Genomic DNA, 20,062 nt, shown 5'->3' on the forward strand with positions numbered 1-20,062 from the left:
CACTGGGAGAGCAGAGTCTTAGCCCCTGGACCACCAGGCAAGTCCCCCGACTTCGCTATTAAATGGAAGCAAGAGCATAACAAAAAGACCAGATACCTAATGCCCACACTAGACTGGAAATAGCAGTAGTGTGAGCTCGGACAGGGCAGGGCAGACGGAGCAGCGTGGGTGCGGTGCTTTATTTTGGAGACAGGGCTCATCAGATCTGGCGGGCTAAATGCAGAGCCCGAGGGGAGAGGCGCAGAGCTCAAGGACGACTCCGGATGCTCCACTCCAGCCTCTGGGGACCTCTTACATACTGAGGTATTGGAGACTGGGAGAGGAAGAGACTCAGGGTGAAGAGTCCAGAGTGTGGTTTCAGATACATGATGTTTGCCGTGCCTGTTAATGTCTGAATGCATCTGAGTCAGCTTGGATACCCCCCGAGGCAGCTCTGAAAGTGTGTATAGGGTGTGTATAGGAGAGGAAGCAGCGGTAGAGAGACTAGGAAGAATTCGCGCGAGAGAGTGACCACGGCCAGCAGAGGCTAGTCGGAAGCCCCTGGGAAGGTATTTCAGGAAGAAAAGGGTGGTCAGCGTTTCCAGTGCTGCTGAGAGGTATACGGGTCCAGGGCAGGATATTTGGGATTTTGTTTGTTTGTTTATTTAAGATATACAGGTACTAGAGGATGTTTTTGAGAGCACTCTAATAAAAGAGATGCTAAAGTAGAGAGAGAAAATTGCAGGAGCAAGGCCAGAGGGGATCAGATTGTCAGACAGGAAAATACTTTACCCTCTCATGTTCTGTCCCTGGGAGCCAGTGAATCAACTGACAGAATACAGATCAAGAAGAGAAAATTTATTCATATGGGAACTTACAAAAGAAGTAGTTCATGCTGGGTTAAAGTTACAGGAAAGGGATGAGAAAGAAAGAGCCTCTAAGGAAGAAACATGGGTTTCTTTAGTAAATACGTACCGAGGGGTTTCTGGGAGAACAGACAGGTGATAAGAAAGTTTGTGATAATATCTATTCATGCGGGTGCAAGTGGTCTTCCCATCTTCATGGCCATGAAACTCCCCTGGAGAAGAGGTTTATAGTGGGTTTGATCGCCTTCCTGGAAGTAAAAGCCACCCTGAAGACGGAATTTATAGTGGCCTCATCCCCCAGAAGTTTCTACTTTTGTCAGAAAAGGAAAGCTCTGAGAAGCCTTCTTTCTGCATCTGTTGAGTCCAAAACGTCTTCAGCTTGAACTAACCTTCGTAGTAACTCTGGAGTTCTGAGTGGTTAGGATCCTCACGCATCCCAAGCCCAAGAGGCCTTTGGTAGGAAGACAGGTTTTTTCCATTTTCACAGGAGAGAGGAGAGCAGCTCTGAATAGGCCCGGGCTCAGGTTTGTGGTTCGGTAGCTGGAAAAGGTGGAGAAGGCAGTGGCGCCCCACTACAGTACTCTTGTCTGGAAAATCCCATGGGCGGAAGAGCCTGGTAGGTGCAGTCCTTGGGGTCGCTAAGAGTCGGACACAACCGAGTGACTTCACTTTCATGCATTGGAGAAGGAAACGGCAACCCATTCCAGTGTTCTTGCCTGGAGAATCCCAGTGACGGGGGAGCCTGATGGGCTGCCGTCTCTGGGGTTGCACAGAGTTGGACACGACTGAAGCAACGTAGCAGCAGCAGCAGCTGGAAGAGGAGAGATTCCTATCAAGTCAGTGGCTGAGAGAAGTGGGGTTGCAGGAGAGAGGAAGTACCCAGGACTGTTCTAGTAGGAAGGCAGACTAGGTGGGTTCATGTGGGAGTGTCGGCAGGCAGTGCTCAGGGCAGTCTCCATCCCAGCTGTCAGATCTTGAGCCAGTCTTGCTCTGGTGCCAGTTCTGAGAAGAAAGAGAGCTGAATTCAGTTGGTTGGGGCTTGAAGAGGGGGAGTGTGTTAAAGTCCTTTGCAAGGGGTCCCCTGTATAAGGAAGCACCTAATGAAACCTTGGCAATATGCAGAGTTAGGTGGTGGTGGTAAATTGACAGGAGCAGCTGAGATGACCCAGGCCCGGGAGGAAGGCTTGGGATACCCCTGAATGGCCAGTCCTGTCACCAACACGCTTCCCATAGCTCTTCACCTCCCAGGCCTTGAGAGAAGTGTGCCGTCAAGGCCTCTACCCTCCGATAAAACTCGGCAGGTGAGAGACTGGGGTCTCAGGGTAAAACTTGCTCATATGCTCACAGCTAATTTGATCAGAGCTGAGATGTGCAGCCAGGCCTGACTTTCTGTGATCTCTTTACTCCCTCATGGTTTGGCTGCTGAGCTCATAAATGTTGCGGTTCTCAAGCCTGTAAATACTAATGATCAAACGATTTTAAAGGACAGAATAGACACTTTACTATTAGTGAGTTTTTGGAAGATATATGGGATAGAGCTTAACTCTCTGGTTAACAGATTTGTAAAAGACTGGATTTCAATGACTTCAGTCCTAAATTACTCAACATGTTATTGTTTGCTTCTTAAGGAACAGATATTTTAGAACCGGGAGAAAAAAGATACACTTTTCAAAGCTCCCAGGAAATCATACATTTTGCACAGCACAGTTTATAAGGTGTATTTTGGTGAGTCATTCACTTTTATCCTCTTGTTGGTTCTTTCACAGATTCCGAATGGAAATGCATCTGAACTTGTTTTTAACACAGTGCATGTAAGAGATGCGGGCTTTTATGTCTGTCGAGTTAATAATAATTTCACCTTTGAATTTAGCCAGTGGTCACAGCTGGATGTTTGCGATGTCACAGAAGTAACAGAAAGCTTCCAGAGTAAGTGATAAATTGAGTGCTGAGATGGGAATTGCCTCTTTTAAATTTTACTTTAAATGTTTGCTTTTAAATCATTTCAAAGTATCAAAGCCAGTACTCACCCAATATAATATATATGTACTTCCCCCAGTATAATGTCACCAGTCGTTAAGATTTTATCCCATGTGCTTTCATTCTTTTTCTGTATGGATGGATGGATAGACAGCTAGATAGACAAAGAGAGACATGCAGATGTTTGGGGAAAAAATGACCTTTCTCAATCTGGCCCTGCTGCTGACCTCTGGAAACTTGCCGCCTTTCATGGGTCTGAAAGTTGTGGTCTCTGATTTTGGAGGAGGAAAAAAATCTAATGCTAGCTTGCTCACTTTTGAGTTCCTTTCTATACTGTGTTTTTTTTCTCCCAAACTATTGTATTACTCCTGAAAGTTGTGTCATGGAGTAAAGTCTGTCTGTAGAGCTGGTACTGGCGTGGCAGGGCATATAGTGCGTCAGTCACTACAATGAAGCCTTTCATCCAGCTGGTTTTCTATTCCTGGCCCGTCTGCTTTTTAGTTCAATAACCAGTATTGATCACGGAAAAACCCCAAGGTCTTCTAAAGAGTAGCCATCAGGTATTATTTTATTTATTCACATACACAATCAAGAACCATGTTTGTCATTTTTGCCGGACAAACAGCATGAGGGAAACAGACTTTTGTTTCCAGTTGTGTCTTCCATTCTTCTTCTCAGTTTAGCTTTTCCCACAACTGAAAAAAGTCTCTAGGAATAGTCATGATTAATTAAGAGAGTGGTTTATATTTTTTTAGAATATTTCTGTGCATGAAATGAACTTTCATGTTTATGAATAGAATATTGTTCATACAACAAATATTATTGATCACCTGCAATGTGCTAGACACAGAATTTCATTGTTACCACATCTGATTGACAAGCCCTCTGTCCTCAAGGCTCTTAAAGACTGACAGATGAGCCTTCAATAAAAAATGCTTTCTGATATCTGTCTTGGGAAGAAAAGCTAGGGATAACCCATCCTTATTTATTCAGTGCTAATAGCAAAACTCCTGATTTTAAGAAGGCAAGTTAAATCAAACAGCAGAACATAGAACTTTCTGTTTTTAACATGAATGTCACTTAAGATGTTAAGTCCTTTGCTCTACCAAATATGGCTAAGCACATTTAGAAACCACGTGAACTATTTCCCCTCTTGAATATATAGTGCATGCGAATACTTTGAGAAGTTCTGCAGTAAAGAAATCTGTCTAACTTTGTTTAACCCAGAATGTTCTAAACTTATTTGTCCATAGCATCCTTTTATCCATAGAACATCTCTTAATATTTCTAGAAGTGCAACAGTTTTCTGAAATCGTTTGGGAGATTCTATTAAAGATCGTGGGAAAAAAAAATGACGGATGAACTTGAAAGCATTTTTTTTTAAATTAAAGTTTTAAAAGTTTTTTTTAACTTAGAACTTTTATGTTCATTGCTATTTTTCTTTTAATTTAAGGCAGTTGGGACGGCATCTCTGAATCCAAGTTGCAAATCTGTGTTGAACCAAAGTCCCAAAAGCTGATGCCTGGCAGCACGTTGATCTTACAGTGTGTGGCTGTCGGAAGCCCCATTCCTCAGTACCAGTGGTTCAAAAACGAATCACGATTAACACACGAGACAAAAAAGCTATACATGGTAGGAAGTTGGTCTCGGGGACATTTGGGGTGGTTAATATGTGAAATAAATAGTATAATGAAAAATCACAGTGAATAGTGATTCATATTTGGGGTGTTTTCAAGTTTTGTATTTTTTCAAGTTCTTTATTATCCAGTATTAATTGATTCTTATATTTGCAAAAGGACTAGAACACTATGCCAGCCCATATGTAAGTGCTTACATGAAAGGTGTCAACTGGTATCGCATCAGACTCACTACCGTTAGATGCACTGTATTATTTGCTTGCTAATACTTGACCTAATGTAATGAATGGAAAAAATGGAGGAAAGTCTGCAACGTTCAGTTCTGTAGGGCTTAAAAAAATAATAATTTTTCTCCAAGCCATTTTAAATTAAAATTAAAGAGTCTGTCAATATGTGCATGTTCTGATACTGATTTAGGTACCTTATGTGGATTTGGAGCATCAAGGAACCTACTGGTGTCGTGTATATAACGATCGAGAGAGTCAAGACAGCAAGAAAGTAGACGTCATCGTAGGTAAGCAGTACCACTCAGGGTTCTGACCAATGGAGCCATGTAAGATGAAGGATGCTGAGCAGTGGAAATTTTATTCACCCATTCTATTTAATGGTATGTTAAACATCCAGAATTATTTTTGCTTAAATAGAAATTTGAGAGAATGCATCCTAAATTCATAATGAGGATTCACACATAAAGAACAGAAAAGAACCCAAAAGGATTATTTATTTAGATGTTTTTAGTTTTTTATAGTTTATATTAAACATTTATGGCAAAAAATGTATTCCGAGCTTTAGCTAAAAAAAAACCCTGGGTTTAATGGAAAAAGATTTTTAATAAAACATTATTAAAGAAACAAACATCACGGATATATGCAGAATGATTATTAATCAGTAGTGCCACTTACGAAATACATAATTTAAGAGTTGGTTCTATTTCAGCTTCATGCATTTAGTGATGTTGTTAATAGTAGGTGATATTAATGCAATTGATATGTATGTTGGTTTGCCAACATATTTCTATGATATTTATCTCTGTTTGCTTGATGGCCGCCCTTCCTAAGATCATGAATCACAATGTATCACATTTGTTTTCTCTGGAACAAGGAAGAACAGATGAGGCAGTGGAATGCACCGAAGGTAGCGTAATCCTTTGGTTTGAAAGCAAATATCCTGCATGCTGGTTCCTCTTGGGATTGGTGGAGTGCCCTGACCTACTGAGTCAGTGATGGAAAAAATACTAGCTGTAAGAAAAGATTTTAATGCAAGGATACTGTATCTTAGTCTTCAAGGGTTCATAAATTGCCCCAGACACTATTCAGTTGACACGTTATTAAAATAACTAATTTCCAACAATCTTACGAATAGTGAACAGTGTGATTAATTCTTAATGTTCATTTTTGTCTTCATAAAATTTTAAAAAGTACATGGCTATCCTGTCATGGATAGTTGTTTAGATCATTTTATTTATCTGTTTGCCATGATAAAATGCCTCTCAAATGCAAACATGATTTCTGTAACAGTTTCAGGACTGGAAATGTATTGTTTAATCCATTTTTTATGTAATAACAAATACACTGTTTTAATATAAGTTTATAAGATCCATTCTTTGAAGTTATAAGATTGTAGATTAAGGTATCATGTCACCTTTACCACACTACACAGAGAACTGAAGGTTATTTTAACATAAACTTCTAATTTGTTTTGACTAACCAAAGCCTTGCACGTGAGTTGTAATGAATAAATTTTAAAACTTAAATTACTTGCCCCTAGTGTGGTGTCACACTGTTTTGCAAAATGAGATTTGTGGAAGCAAAGTATTTTTTCAATTTCTGCCTCTTTAACCTATTATAAAAATCTTTGGCTGTACTTGGGCAAAGTAAGAAAGTAATGTCACCTTTTAACGTTTCTTGGTTTCCCTGTCCTTTGGATTGCTATGGTGTCACTCTGAAGTTCTGAAATTACTGTCTTCGTCCCAATCATAGTTGCCGACAAGAATTCTCTAGCATAAGGGTGCACTGTAATCCTGTGGTCTGTGGGCCCTGCATGAGGGAATCTTTGTAAAGAGATCCTAAGCAAACTCCTCTTCCTTCTTTTTCACCTAATTGCATGATTTTAAAATCTCCTAACATTGCAGACCTCTAAGAAAAAATGTAAACTAGCATCGCTAGTTTCAGGGTGATGCATGTCAGTTACCACCTAGCTGGTTTTTTACCTGCAAGATTCTCCCTATAATTTTGCAGTGGCAAACACACTATTAGATAATAATTTTCAAATAAATCTGTTATGAAATTACTCCCAGAATTTGAGATGGAAAAATTAGATCCAACTTTTCTTTCTAAAAAGTCTGCAATGTTGAGGCATTTTATAGTTGGTGGATGGGCACACAGCAGCAATGTCCTAGAGCATACCTTATCTTTTTTACCTGTAGAAGCTGATGTGATCTGTTTCATTTTATGTGCTTTGTTACAGATCCCTGATTGGGACAGAGGGTAGGGGTTCAATAGGTGGGATTCAGGGTTTTTTAAAGGGCAGTGAAAACACTGACAGTTGTAGTGGTGAATACATGTGTGCAGGGTTTAGATCATTTAGGAGGTCAGAGGAGGGGAATCCCAGAATGGAGTGCGACTATGACAAAGGAACCTACACCTGGACTTGGGTGGTCCTGTGGTTAAGAACCCACCTGTCAACGCAGGGGACACAGGTTCGATCCCTGGTCCAGGGAGATCCCAGATGCCTCGGTGCAACTCAGCCTGTGCGCCACAACTGCTGAGCCTTGCTCTAGAGCCCGTGAGCCACACCAGAGAAAGCCCTCGCGTAGCAAGGAACGAAGACACGGCACAGCCAGATAAGAATCTGAGCCTGTTACAAGTGGGTGAAGCAGCCTCACTGACTATGGGATGGAAGAACAGGTGCTGGCCTGAGTACCTGGAAAGGAGTGAGCACAGAGGATGGAAGGAATTGTACATGACCCCGTGTTCTAGCAAATACCACTGTGCAGTGGGTTTTATATCAGAAACTACTGCACATTCTATGAGCAGTATAGCATTTGTAATTTATTGTGAATGGTAACTTTTATCTTCATAAAATTTGTAAAGGAAAAATAGGTAGCTGTAGTGTCATAGGTATTTGCTTAGATGATTCTCTCTCTCCATTAGCCAGAGGCTGTATGCTGTGTGTAGTCACTCAGCCTTGTCTGACTCTTTGCAACCCTACAGACTGTAGCCCTCCAGGCTCCTCTGTCCATGGAATTCTCCAGGCAAGAATACTGGAGTGGGTTGCCATGCCCTCCTCCAGGGGATCTTCCCAACCCAGCGATCGAACCCATGTCTCCCACATCACAGGCAGATTCTTTACCATCTGAGCCACCGAGGGACTATGGGTTAACAATTCTGAAACCACAATACCATTAAAAACACATTCCACCTGTCTAACATCAGATATATCCTGATTTAGAGACATTCCACAAAATACCTTATCGGTAATCCTCAAAGTGGTCAAGGTTATCAAAAACAAGGAGGGTCTGAGAAACTGTCACAGCAAAGAGAAACCCAAGAAAACACAAGTTAATGTGACATGGTGTCCTGAACAGGGTCCTGGAACAAAAAAAGAACATTAATGGTTCATTAACTGTGACAAATATGCCTTCCTAACGTCAGACGTTAAAAATAGGGAAAGTAGGTGGGTGTATGCAGAAACTCTGCGCTGTACTCACAGTAGTTCTATACATCTTAAACTGTTCTAAATTCAAGTTTATTTTTAAAAATATCATTTGAGGTTTTTAATTAGTTTCAAGAAGTGTATAGTTGAGGCCATAGACAAAACTGTCTCTTGATTGTTTTTGTCCCATAATTAGCCAGAACATCTAAAAAACTTTTATCAAATTAAAGATGAGTCTGTTTAGCTTTTTTGTCATTTGATGAACATAGTAATAGCTTAGGAGTCCTAACTGATGTCCACAATAGCATACTCCCCTCCTCATAACATTCATGACTTCTCATTTAAGGCATTTAAAAAATTCTAACCTGATAAAACATTGTAACACGATTTAATAGCACAGAGTCAACTTCTTTGATCAGTCTTCCTATATGCACTAAATTGGCAGTTAAATTATTTAAAGATTTATTTCATCTGTTTTCTCTTATTTTATTTTAGATGAATTGACGAATCTCGGGCATCCTGGTAAGTAATGCAAACATAAAGCACTCATGTTCGAGTTCCAGGTTATTGAATGCAGCAACTTAAAAAGACACTAGCAGTGTTCTTTTGCTGTAGCAGTACTAGTGGGGGGTTTTTTTCCCCTTGATTGACATATCATATTTTAGGGTTGAAATCAGTACTTAACATGAAGTTCAATTTCATGCAAGTGAAAATATTAAAAATACTCTAAATTGTAAGACTGTAGTGTAGAAAAATAAATATACTGAGGCAATATAAAATATCAGTGTATTTCTTTATCATTGTGAATGACTATAAATAAAAAAGGTAGCTATATGGAGAAGTGCATGAAATTAATTTGAGAGATGCGAAGCAGCCAGCCTATGAAAAAGTGACAGAAGTGACACTTCTGAGCTCGCCAGACCCCTGGGTCCCCGTTCAGAGCTGCTCGGACATTGAACATGTCTGAACTAGTTGGGTGGGTGTCCGTATCTGAAGTAAGACTGCTGTCAGTGGGGACTGTTGGTGCTCTGCAGACGAGTGGTTGGTCATTGGCCATGAAGAGACTGATAGTTGGCAGGAATATTTATCATTCTTTGGCCAATTTTGTGAGAACCGATTTCTGAACAAGTGAAGCTAAAGGGCAGGCTTGCCTGAGATGAAAGGCATAGTAATCGTGAAGGCAGAGGGCATGCGTCCAGGCTGTGGGCATTCCGAAAGGCACTGAGGGAACCTCTGACTCTGTTTGAAAATGAAACCTCGAGAGAGTGGGATCAGATGGGAGCTACATCAGTTCATATCTGTAGCGATCCCTCTTATTTCATGATGTGTTATTTCTCGTTGTTGTCACGCCATAACTAGTTTGCTTAGTTTTGCACCTATGTTTTGTTACTAAACATCTCTTCTTGTGAGCGATGGTTGGGCTGTGCTGATTACTATAAGCCCATGAGACAAAGCAGAAGGGCCCTGTTACCAGGGTGTTATTCCTGCTGGGCCAGCCTCGAGCTCCAGGAAACCTCCATGAGATTTGCTTCCAACACTCAAAACTAAGTGATGTTGGAACAGCCATCCTCATCTTGTAGCTGATTGCTTCTCTTGACCTGGTTAGAGTTCCCCTTTTCCTAAATGTGTCTGTTATTTCATGCTCTTCAGTGAGCCTCATGAAAAGCTGTTTCAGGAAAACTTTTGCATACCAGCACCACTAAGCTTCTGAAATTTCCCCAACCTTTTTCATTATATCCTTGCTCCCCAAGAATTAGAAATACCAAATCATGTAAGAAAAAATTGAATGTACTTTCATTGGACTCTTAGAGCATATATATTATTAAAAATGCAAACACTTACCCTGTCTAGAGCAAGAGACACATGACCATCTGAAGTCCATCTTCCCCAGCGTGTCTTCCTGCATGGTCCCTGAGAGTTGGAGGTATTTCATATTGTGTACAGATGACAGCAAAGAGCATGACCATGGAACGAGATCTCCTAGCTTGCTAACATGGGGCAGGTGACTCAGTCTTTCTCTGCCTTAGACTCCTTACCGATATAGTGGAGGTAATAACGGTATATACCTCACAAAGTGTGGTTGTTTAAGTCAGTTATATTTACAATACATGCAACAGTCCCAGGCCGGCATTCAGTAAATGTTAACCATTCCTGCTGCTCTTCATGGCCACACCAGCTGTTTTCAGGCTGTAATTTCTACCTAAATGTTAAAGAGTATCACCCTCAGCTGTAGTAATCAGTTACCAGAGCCATTCCCTGCCCCTGACTCCGACCCCCATCCGGGTACAAGTTTTTAATCAGGAACCTGAACACCTCAAAACCATAAGCTAGCAGCAGTCATTCTGCGTTTTGGTGTACTGCCGGTGGGACTGTCACTGCTTCTCTCTAACCCCGGAGATACGTCACGGATAACAACTCGCTTACCCGTTTTGTTTTTATCTTTCTGTAGATAATCAAGAGCAAACGGTTGACCAACCTTTGGGTAAGTAGAGCTTTAAAACGCTTGAAAATGAAAGTGTCACTCAGTTGTGTCCCACTCTTTGTGACCCATGGACTGTAACCCTCCAGGAGTCTCTGTCCATGGGATTCTCCAGGCAAGAATACTGGAGTGGGTAGCCGTTTCCTTCTCCAAGGGATCTTCCTGATCCAGGGACGGATTCTTTACCATCTAAGCCACGAGGAAGGCCCTGTAACCAAATATAATTGTAGCACACAACTCTTTTATGGGGCTTATGAAGGGATTTGAGACTTTAAAAATTGACAACTTGTATAAATATTTGAATAATATGTTTTAGTTTGGATATTTATAAAAGAAAGTATATATAACATTGTAAAGTAATTAGGCTCCAATTAAAATAAATAAATTAAAATTAAAAAAAAATCATAGGAGACTTTGAAAAGATTATGAGGGACTTCCTTGGTGGTCCAGTGGCTAAGACTTCATGCTCCCAATTCAGAGGGCCTGGGTTCAATCCCTGGTCAGGGAACTAGATCCCACATGCTGCAACTGAACATTTTCGTGCCACTACTAAGACCCATCACAGGCAAATAAATAAATAAAATTTTTAATAAGATAAAAAATAAAAAGATTGTGGATTCAAAAAATAAATAGATAAAAAGATTATGAATTCAGTTTCTGAGACCAGGTCAGCTTCTGTGGAGTGATTTCTGGTTTGGCAATGTGCAAAAAAATAAACATAAAAGCAAAAAGAAGCATGTGTAGGTCACACAGAAGTGACTAATACTGTATCTTGGTGGGGTTAGAGGTTAGGAAAGCACCTGAGAGGTTGCAATAGCAGTTCTGCATGTTGAAGGATGGATAGGAGAAGGGCCTTCCAGACAGAGGAAACGTGAAATCCTAAAGAAATGTCGTAGAGAAAGAAGACAGGGTGTTTGTTGTATTGGGGAAGTTGCAAGTAACACACCATGCCCACAGAGCGGTGGTCCTCGGCCTTTTGGGCACCAGGGACCTGTTTCGTGGAAGACAGTTTTCCCATGGACTGGAGGTGGGGGGATGGTTGGGGGATGATTCAAGCACATTACGCTTATTATGCGCTTCGTTTCTATTATTATCACATCCGCTCCGCCTCAGATCATCTGGCCTTAGATCCTGGGGGTTGGGGACGCCTGCTCTAGAGCAGGAAGAGCAGGAACTTAGAGAAGCAGATTAAGAGCAGGTCGTGAGGAGCCCTGTTTCTCAGACAAGCCGCTGGAAGGAAGCTTTGAAAGAGGGGTGAGCTTGTCCCTCCGAAAGACCAGTCTTGTATCAGTGTATAGAAAATGAACTGGAAGGGAGACGTTGTTTAAGTTAAGAGAAAAACTGAGACTGTTGCAATAGTCCAGATAAAGGAATGATGAGGCTGTAAACCAGGCTAGTATGAAGTCAGTGCAGAAGAAGACAGAACAGGTTCCGGAGACCTTGAGATGATAGAATCGGTAAGCTGTTTTCATCACCTCACTCTAGGGTACAGGAAATACAGAGGTGTCACCATGCCTGCTCAGATTCTTGCTTGGGCCACCAGGCAGGTGGTCGTACAGCCCACTGAGTTAGAGAACACAGGGTCACAAGCAGGATTCAAACAGCAGCGGACTCTTACTCTGGGCCTAACCAGCTTGGGGTGTTTGTGTCATGTCTAGGCAGGGGTACACAGCAGGCACTGGCGCACGTGGGTCTGGAACTCTAAGGAGAGGCCAGGCTCGGAGACACGGTCAGGAGCATCATTAGCATGGAGGTGAAGGCTCACAGCAGGGAGGGGAGCTTCCATGGGACTGTTCAGGCTGTGGAGAAGGGGCACGAACTGGGGGAGGGGGTCCCGCACAGTGGCTTCAGACAGAATCAGCTGCAAATTCAGGTTTATAAGCTCTCTCAAAAATGGTAGCTTTTGAGTGACAGCTGTAGGCTGTGACTAAATAGTAGCTGTCCCCTTAAAAGGGCATATGGCCCTCTATTTTCCTGTCCTGTAATATTCTCAGTCTACTTCACTCTCTCCTCTCCTCCCCCACCCGTGGTCTCACCAGGTAATTCACTTTCTTTTGCACGGCGGCTGAGTCCCCAGACCGGAAGCTCTCAGGACTTGTTAAGGTTTGGCCCAGAACTGGCAGAGTGTCCCACTACATTATGCTCAGAGAGGGCCACAGGGCAGCCGAGACTCGGAGCCGGCGGCAGGGGGCAGGTGAGGGGGCCGCACTGTCTAAGGAGACCGTGAGGGGCCACCCTCGGGGGCCGTCTCTCACCACAGCCAGAAGGGCAGCCTGGACTAGAATAGAATGGCTTTGTCGCCAGACTAGGGAGCTTGGGCTTTATTTCGAAGGATGTAGAAAGACAAAGATCTGACGCACGGGACCACCAGGACTGCTGGTCACTCAGACGTGGCATCAGGGCTGTCACCGACAGAAGGCCAGAGGCTCTTTATTTAACAGATGCTGACGGAGCGCTCAGTGTTACCAGCTCCTCCTCCAGTTGCTCATTTTCGGATGAAATGAGTAGCACACTATTAGAACAATCAGATGTGGAATTAATGGTGTAACTTGCACCAGTGTTTAAACAATGAATTTCATTATGCTTTAGAAGATGTCTAGGATCATGCAGTGAAAATATCTTTCTGAAGTGGTTTTATTCTGTTGCTTAATCAGCTGGCGTCTCTGTTCCCTTTTTCCAGTGAATGGTATGTGTTCAAGAAGTTGTGGGTGGCTCTTACAGTAAATGTTTTTCTACAGAAAGTTTCATTTATTTTTAATCACTTGAAAACCCATCATAAGTTGCTTATATCGTTGTTATTTTGAAGTTTTCTTTGATTCCTCACTCTTATCTCCTCAACTTCAAATTTCACTGTTTCTTTCTCTGTCATGCCTCTGACTTTTTCTTTCCCTTTCTGCTGCTAATTCCTGGAACCAGACTTTGTCATCTCCTATTTCGGCCACCACAGTCTACTTCTCTGTTCTAAATCCACCCCAGTTCAACTATCGTTCAGGAACTGTTTTGCAAGTAGAGTGGGCAAGGTAAGTTACTGACCCATCATCTTTATTCCCAAACTCAAGAAGATGCCTCAAGACATTTTAGGAACTAAGCCTTAAAATTATCATTGGGGGACTCCCTGGAGGTCCGTTGGATAAGACTCTGCACTTTCAATGCAGGAGGGGCAGCTTCGATCCCTGGTTGGGGAATGAAGATCCCACATTATCACTGGGGAAAAGTTTTTGAAGAGTTATGGTCAATTATTGATACATAGATTTTAAGCCCCATGGTTCTCAAGTGGCTAAACCCTTACATCTATGTACTGTACCAAGTGTCCTTTCCAAACAGATGACAAAAGTAGGGATCCTAGCAGGAGCAGCCTGTATGCTTAGTCTAACAACTGTTTCCTCCCCGCTAAAGACCCCAGTGATTTTTTTCAGTTACATATCTCATAACTTTTGTTTGCCAGTAGAACTTAGCATAGGATATATACTAAATTGTCATAATATCCCACCAAGAAATCCACTGTGCAACACAGACTCTACTCTGAGTATCTCACTGGGAAGCCCTGGTTGGGGCTATAATGACGAAAGACTGGAACTCCAGGCTCCAGGTCCCCTCACTGAGGAGCAGGTTAAACCGAGTCTGAGTGCATCAGTATATTAAGATTGGCTCTGAACTCTGATAGGGTTAATGGGCTCAGAAAACAATGCTCTGAAATATTTCTGTGGATTAGCCAGCTAACGTCTTGGTATATAATGGGTAAATTAGTGTAACAGTACATTTCTAGTTTATTTAAGAAGAAACTTTAAAAAAAAAAAAAAGGAAATAGAGGTGATAATAAATCTTATACTGCCTCCTAATTGAAATCCACCCTGAGTATTCTCAACATTTTTTTTTTTTTTGAGTTTTAAAATGAAGGACAGTAGAGGCTTAATGTCTGAATTTGCCTATTAAAATAGTCTTGAAAACTGGCCTTTTCTCTGGGATAGGAGAAGAAATTATCATTTGTACCAGACTTAAAGTGACTTTTATTGAATCAGAAATGTGGCTTAAGTGCTGTTTAATTTTTTTTAATGTGTATACTCATAAGAATAGGCAGTTTGCAAGGTCTCTCTGAAAATGTGAATATAGAGCAAAGATGCCAGACAAGGGGAATTCTCTGGCAGTCCAATAGTTAGGGCTCCACACTTTCACTGCAGGGCCCGGGGTTCAATCCCTGGTTGGGGAACTAAGAACGCACAAACTGCACGGTGAGGCAAAAAAAAAAAATAGTATTTGAGTCTTCTCACAAAGTAGGGTATTTTGCCACTTTGAGGGAGACACTGTCTGAGTTGGTGCTAATTTTTCTCCAGACCTTGTTTAACCCTTGACCTCAGTGTGGAAAAGGAAGAAATTCCAAAGAGATTTTTGGTGACATTAGTCATCTTAAAGGCCGAAATCAGATCACGCATTGTAGCACTGAGTCAGCAGTGTGGCTGTGCCTGTTTCATGTAATTTATAAGTGATCTCCCTGGCACTTCGTGACAGAGGTTGGTCAGCAGGTCCTGGCCAGCGTCAGGAGGTGGCTCTTCAGCCGGCCAGCTGGGGCTGCCACACCCTCCTGTTACACCTTCTCCGCTGCTCCCTGCTGTTTCCATCACAGATTTAGACCCCAGCGTGTGCTGGACACACCCTGCTGCCAGCCCTCGAGGGAAACCTCAGATTTCTGGCATCACGCAGTCTCAAGTCTTTACTTCTAACTCCTCCCCTGCTAGCAGGAGTACGGTTCTGAAGACCTCTTAAGCACTAGACCGTGCTCAGCCAAGCTGTATACCAAATAGGGAAGGGAAGTCGCTCAGTCGTGTCCGACTCTTAGCGACCCCATGTACTGCAGCCCACCAGGCTCCCCTGTCCATGGGATTTTCCAGGCAGGAGTGCTGGAGTGGGTTGCCATTGCCTTCTCCGTATACCAAATAAAGCCAGCTGATACTTTTGAAGGCACAGGTGTGCGTCTTTTCAGGCTTCCCAGGTGGCTCAGTAGTTAAAGAATCGCCTGCCGATGAGGAGATGTGGGTTTGATCCCTGGGTCAGGGAGATCACCCAGAGGAGGAGATGGCAATCCACTCTAGTATCCTTGCCTGGAGAAACCCGTGGACAGCGGAGTCTGGCGCGGCTGCAGGCGATGGGGTCGCAAAAATTCGGACATGACTGAGCACGCAACCCGTGGATCTTTTTGCCCCTTACGACAGAAAAGCTCTTTGTATGAGACGACGTCTTTAGCAAACCCTCAGTTCACTAACGGAGAAGGCAATGGCACTCCACTCCAGTACTCTTGGCTGGAAAATCCCAGGGACGGAGGAGCCTGGTGGGCTGCAGTCCATGGGGTCTCGAAGAGTTGGACACGACTGAGCGACTTCACTTTCCCTCTTCACTTTCATGCCTTGGAGAAGGAAATGGCAACCCACTCCAGTGTTCTTGCCTGGAGAATCCCAGGGACGGGGGAGCCTGGTGGGCTGCCGTCTATGGGGTCGCACAGAGTCGGACACTGAAGCGACTTCGCAGCAGCAGCAGTTCACTAAGGTCAGAAAATGAACTACTAAGATAGTCATACAAAAACTCTTCACACTGCCCTGAGGCAGCCACATCTCCCCCAAATGGGAGTTTTCTTGAAAAAAGGAGCGAAGAGGAGGCAGTGCGTGCGCAGTGTGTGCAGCTCTGCTCTCGGCCTTGCTTTCCCCTCACCTGCTCTGATGCGGGCTCTTCCCGTCCCTCGTGTAGGTATTCCTTTTGTTTCTGGCCTCTTCCATTATCAGCAGAACTGAACTTAATTTGGTAGGAACCCAATTCCAAACATTCTTTATTTAAATTTGCTCTAAAAGTCTACACTGAGCATTCTTTCCTTCTGTTATAAATCAGTACAAGTATTACTGTCACGTTAGTTACTGTAATGTTATGCTTCGGGTACAGCTAATACCCTTTGCCCGATTTTCCAAAGCATCAATTAAGTTTAATTTCAGTTGTTTGACTCACCAGTTTCTGTATTCCTCAGTAGAGTGCATTGGTCTACTACATAAAGGGATAGCCTAGCTCTAAAATGAAATGAAATGATGAAATCTTATTTGTAAAGCCTTTCTATTGAGTTTTATTTTTAGATTTTATATTCTCCTTTAAATGTCTCCCCCTCCTCCTCTTTTTTTTTTTCAACAGCAAAGGACAAGGTTGCTCTTTTGATAGGAAATATGAATTATTGGGAGCATCCCAAGCTTAAAGCTCCTTTGGTGGATGTGTATGAATTGACCAACTTGTTAAGACAGCTAGATTTCAAAGTTGTTTCACTGTTGGATCTTACTGAATATGAGATGCGTAACGCCGTGGATGAATTTTTACTGCTTTTAGACAAAGGAGTCTATGGTAAGATACTTATCATCTTCACTTTTGTAATTATCCGCTTGTCTTTTAGTTGTACAAGTTAGGTTGAGAATTGAAAAACAGAGAAAGGCATGGCAAATGGACTGTTGAGAAGTTTTATTCTTGTAATAAAAGATGGATTTGATCTTCATTCCTTAGTTCCATATGACTAATTAACTTGATGTCTTTACTTTCATGTCTCAAAACAATGTTGTTCTTAGTAGAATTCTTAACCTATCTTACGTGATTTTGTTTCATTGACTACAAGAACTACAGTAAAGTTCAGTGATAGCAAATTGTATATTCATATATGTAAAGTACTAATATGCATGTGTGTGTTTGAAGTATAAAAAGTTGTACCCGAATGTACATTCCCCATGTTTGCTTCTGTTTTCTAACTGTTGCATGGTATTTTCTGGCCTTTTAGTGGGAACTAAAATTTAACAAGGAAATATTGGTGAGTGAGACATATGAGAACAATCAGTAAACTAAAGTTCTACCCAGATACAGTTAAAGATGAAAGTGTTAATTGCTCAGTTGGGTCCGACTCTTTGCGTCGCAATGGACTATAGCCCTCCAGGCTCCTCTGTCCATGGAATTCTCCAATCAAGAGTACTGGAATGGGTAGCCATTTCCTTCTCCAGAGGATCTTCCCGACCCAGGGATCAAACCCAGCTCTGCAGCATTGCAGGCAGATTGTTTACCATCTGAGCCACCAGGGAAGCCCAGGTTAAAGATGGACCTCCACAAAAATACTAACAGTAAATTTTTTAAAATGTTTTTTCTCATTCTTTCATTTAAATATATTAACCCTACATTTATGGTAAAGATTCTTTAAAGAGAGAGTATGCTGTCAGTAATAAGCCATTTCTTTGGTGATTTTCTTTTAATGGGCATAGCCACAAATATGGGACGGCCAGCTGTCACTCTCTGAGCCGTATTTTTCAGAGTTGTGCTCCCTGCAATGCTGTGTAATAACATCCAGCTGCCAGGAAAGTAACATTTCCAGACCTGCTGTCAGGATGCCGCGCTAAACCAAGTCGATTTGGCTTCTATATCCTTCCAATTACTTTACTTCAATAATTCCTTTGTTTAGCCTTTTTACTTCTAATTAGACTAATATGATGAGGCAAACTTGATAGAATTGCTAAAGGTTCTCAAAGTAGAGGGTTTTCTTTTTTTTAATTAAATAAACAAAGATGAATATTTTTTAATGATAAAAGGTACAATTCACAAAGAAGATAGACATCGTTAGACACCTAACAACAAAGAAACAAAGATACTCAAAGTAGAATTTTTAATGGAAGAAAAAACTAATTTTCTTTCAAGATTTAGCACATTACTGTATATAGGATGGGGGAAAATCTTAAAATCTCAGTAAGTTTTAAATGAGTTTCTTCTTAAGTAATAACGATTACAGTTGCTACACAAGTGAATCAGCAAAGTAAACATCTCAGATTTGGGACTTCAACATTATTCTGATGTTTTAATAATGTAATCTTAATTTATGAGTATATAAAGTGATCTCTGAGAATCCATTTTTCTTATGAAAACAATAGAATATACAATACAAATGTGCCCCTGTGGTACTTGGTTTATAGTTTTAGTCTCTAGTAAGTGGTTGGTTGATTAATTTTATATTACATAACTTATCTCAGTTGTTAAGTGCATAGATGGCTTAAACAGGAAAAGACTTCTAAAACTTTCCCAGAAGTAATGAGGTGCAAGGAAAAAATATTTACCAATTTGGGTTTTGAGATTGGTGAAGTATTTTAAGAGTTAGGAAATTATATGAAGAATTATGAATTTGATTATTTACTCATTTCTATTAGCATTATCACCTTGACTTTAAATCCTTTTTAGCTTTTTAAATCCTTTTTAGCTTTTTAAATCAAAACTTTAAAAAATAAAATAAAATCAAAACTTTTAATTGCCCCTGCAAACTTGAGAACCAGAAATATTAAAAGTTCTAGCAAGAAGAATTTACCTTATGCTGAAGCTCTGCCCCAAAATAAAAACAACTTGAAATATAGAGTAAAGAGGCCCGTGTTCAATCCCGAGTCAGGGAACCAGATCCCACATGATGCAACAAAGATTCAGTGCAGCCAAATAAAAATAAATAAAATATATATTTTTTAAAGCTAGAAAAACATTTAAATACAACTGATTCATGTCTTAACAGGGTGGTTGCATTATATTTTGAAGTATTGTGAATATCCCAAGCACCAGACACATCTTCTTTCAATGTAAGTGTGGCAGAGGCCAGAGGGCATAGGCATGTCCCCTGGGCTGTGCCCTCACATCCAGCTGGCAGCCCCGGGGACCAGGAGTACTTTGGGGGGCAGAAGAGGCAAAGCCAGAGTCACAGGAGTTTCAGAAGAGCAGCGTCAGCCTGGAAAGCATGGGCACTCAAGTTTATGCCCTTCTGTATTATACTGCCCTTGGGTTTGTGAAGGAAATAAAAATTAGCAGAACAGAACATATGTAATTCAATGTTTAAACATATATAAGCATTAAAAACACAATCTAAAAACAGGAATAACTGACCTATTTGTTACCTATCTTTGAAAATAAATAAGGATAAAGGTTTCAGTTATATAGAAAGCTAGGATGGAATAACTCCTTGGCTTAGTGTCTGCCCCACATTTCTCTACATTCATCACTTGCTGCAGCTGAGCTGTGCTTCAATAGAAAAGAGGGTTCAAGGAACCTGGCTAGAATAGGGCCAAAGCCTCACTCATGCTGGAATCACTTGCGTCAGTGTAGCTCAGGGGTTAAGCAGGAGACCCAAGAGTCACCAACCCCGGGCTTAATGCTCTGGCTTTTCTGCTTACTTGCTGTGTGTCTGTGACCAAGTTACTTCACTTTCCTAAGCCAGAAAGGATGTATACAATGGATAGACAAGTTAATGTGGTTGTTACAGGACAAGTAAGATAAAAAAACCACCATGTGTCTGACATGCTAAAGCCTCAAAATACTGTGGCCGTTGTTGTCATAGTTTGCTGAATTCAGATTTTCCTTCACAGATAGGGGATTTGGGTAACATTCCACTTCAGGCCTCAATAGAGAAATCAGCTTTTATCTCTATGTATTAAGGTTCAGCC

The 20,062-nt window shown here is 41.6% G+C and overlaps 1 protein-coding gene across 1 annotated transcript in view; it reads left to right on the forward strand.

Annotated features, from left to right (window-relative positions):
- The window catches only part of MALT1 (MALT1 paracaspase), a 62,710-nt gene that overhangs the window by 26,996 nt on the left and 15,652 nt on the right, over positions 1-20,062 (forward strand). The window contains exons 4-10 of the mRNA XM_052660230.1: positions 2,612-2,771; positions 4,276-4,454; positions 4,877-4,973; positions 5,561-5,593; positions 8,609-8,635; positions 10,563-10,595; positions 16,758-16,961. Coding sequence (XP_052516190.1) covers positions 2,612-2,771; positions 4,276-4,454; positions 4,877-4,973; positions 5,561-5,593; positions 8,609-8,635; positions 10,563-10,595; positions 16,758-16,961 — 733 coding nt within the window. The remainder of the gene's footprint in view (positions 1-2,611; positions 2,772-4,275; positions 4,455-4,876; positions 4,974-5,560; positions 5,594-8,608; positions 8,636-10,562; positions 10,596-16,757; positions 16,962-20,062) is intronic.

The sequence above is a fragment of the Budorcas taxicolor genome, chromosome 22 (genome assembly GCF_023091745.1).
Source record: "Budorcas taxicolor isolate Tak-1 chromosome 22, Takin1.1, whole genome shotgun sequence".
In the NCBI taxonomy this organism is placed as follows: Eukaryota; Metazoa; Chordata; class Mammalia; order Artiodactyla; family Bovidae; genus Budorcas; species Budorcas taxicolor.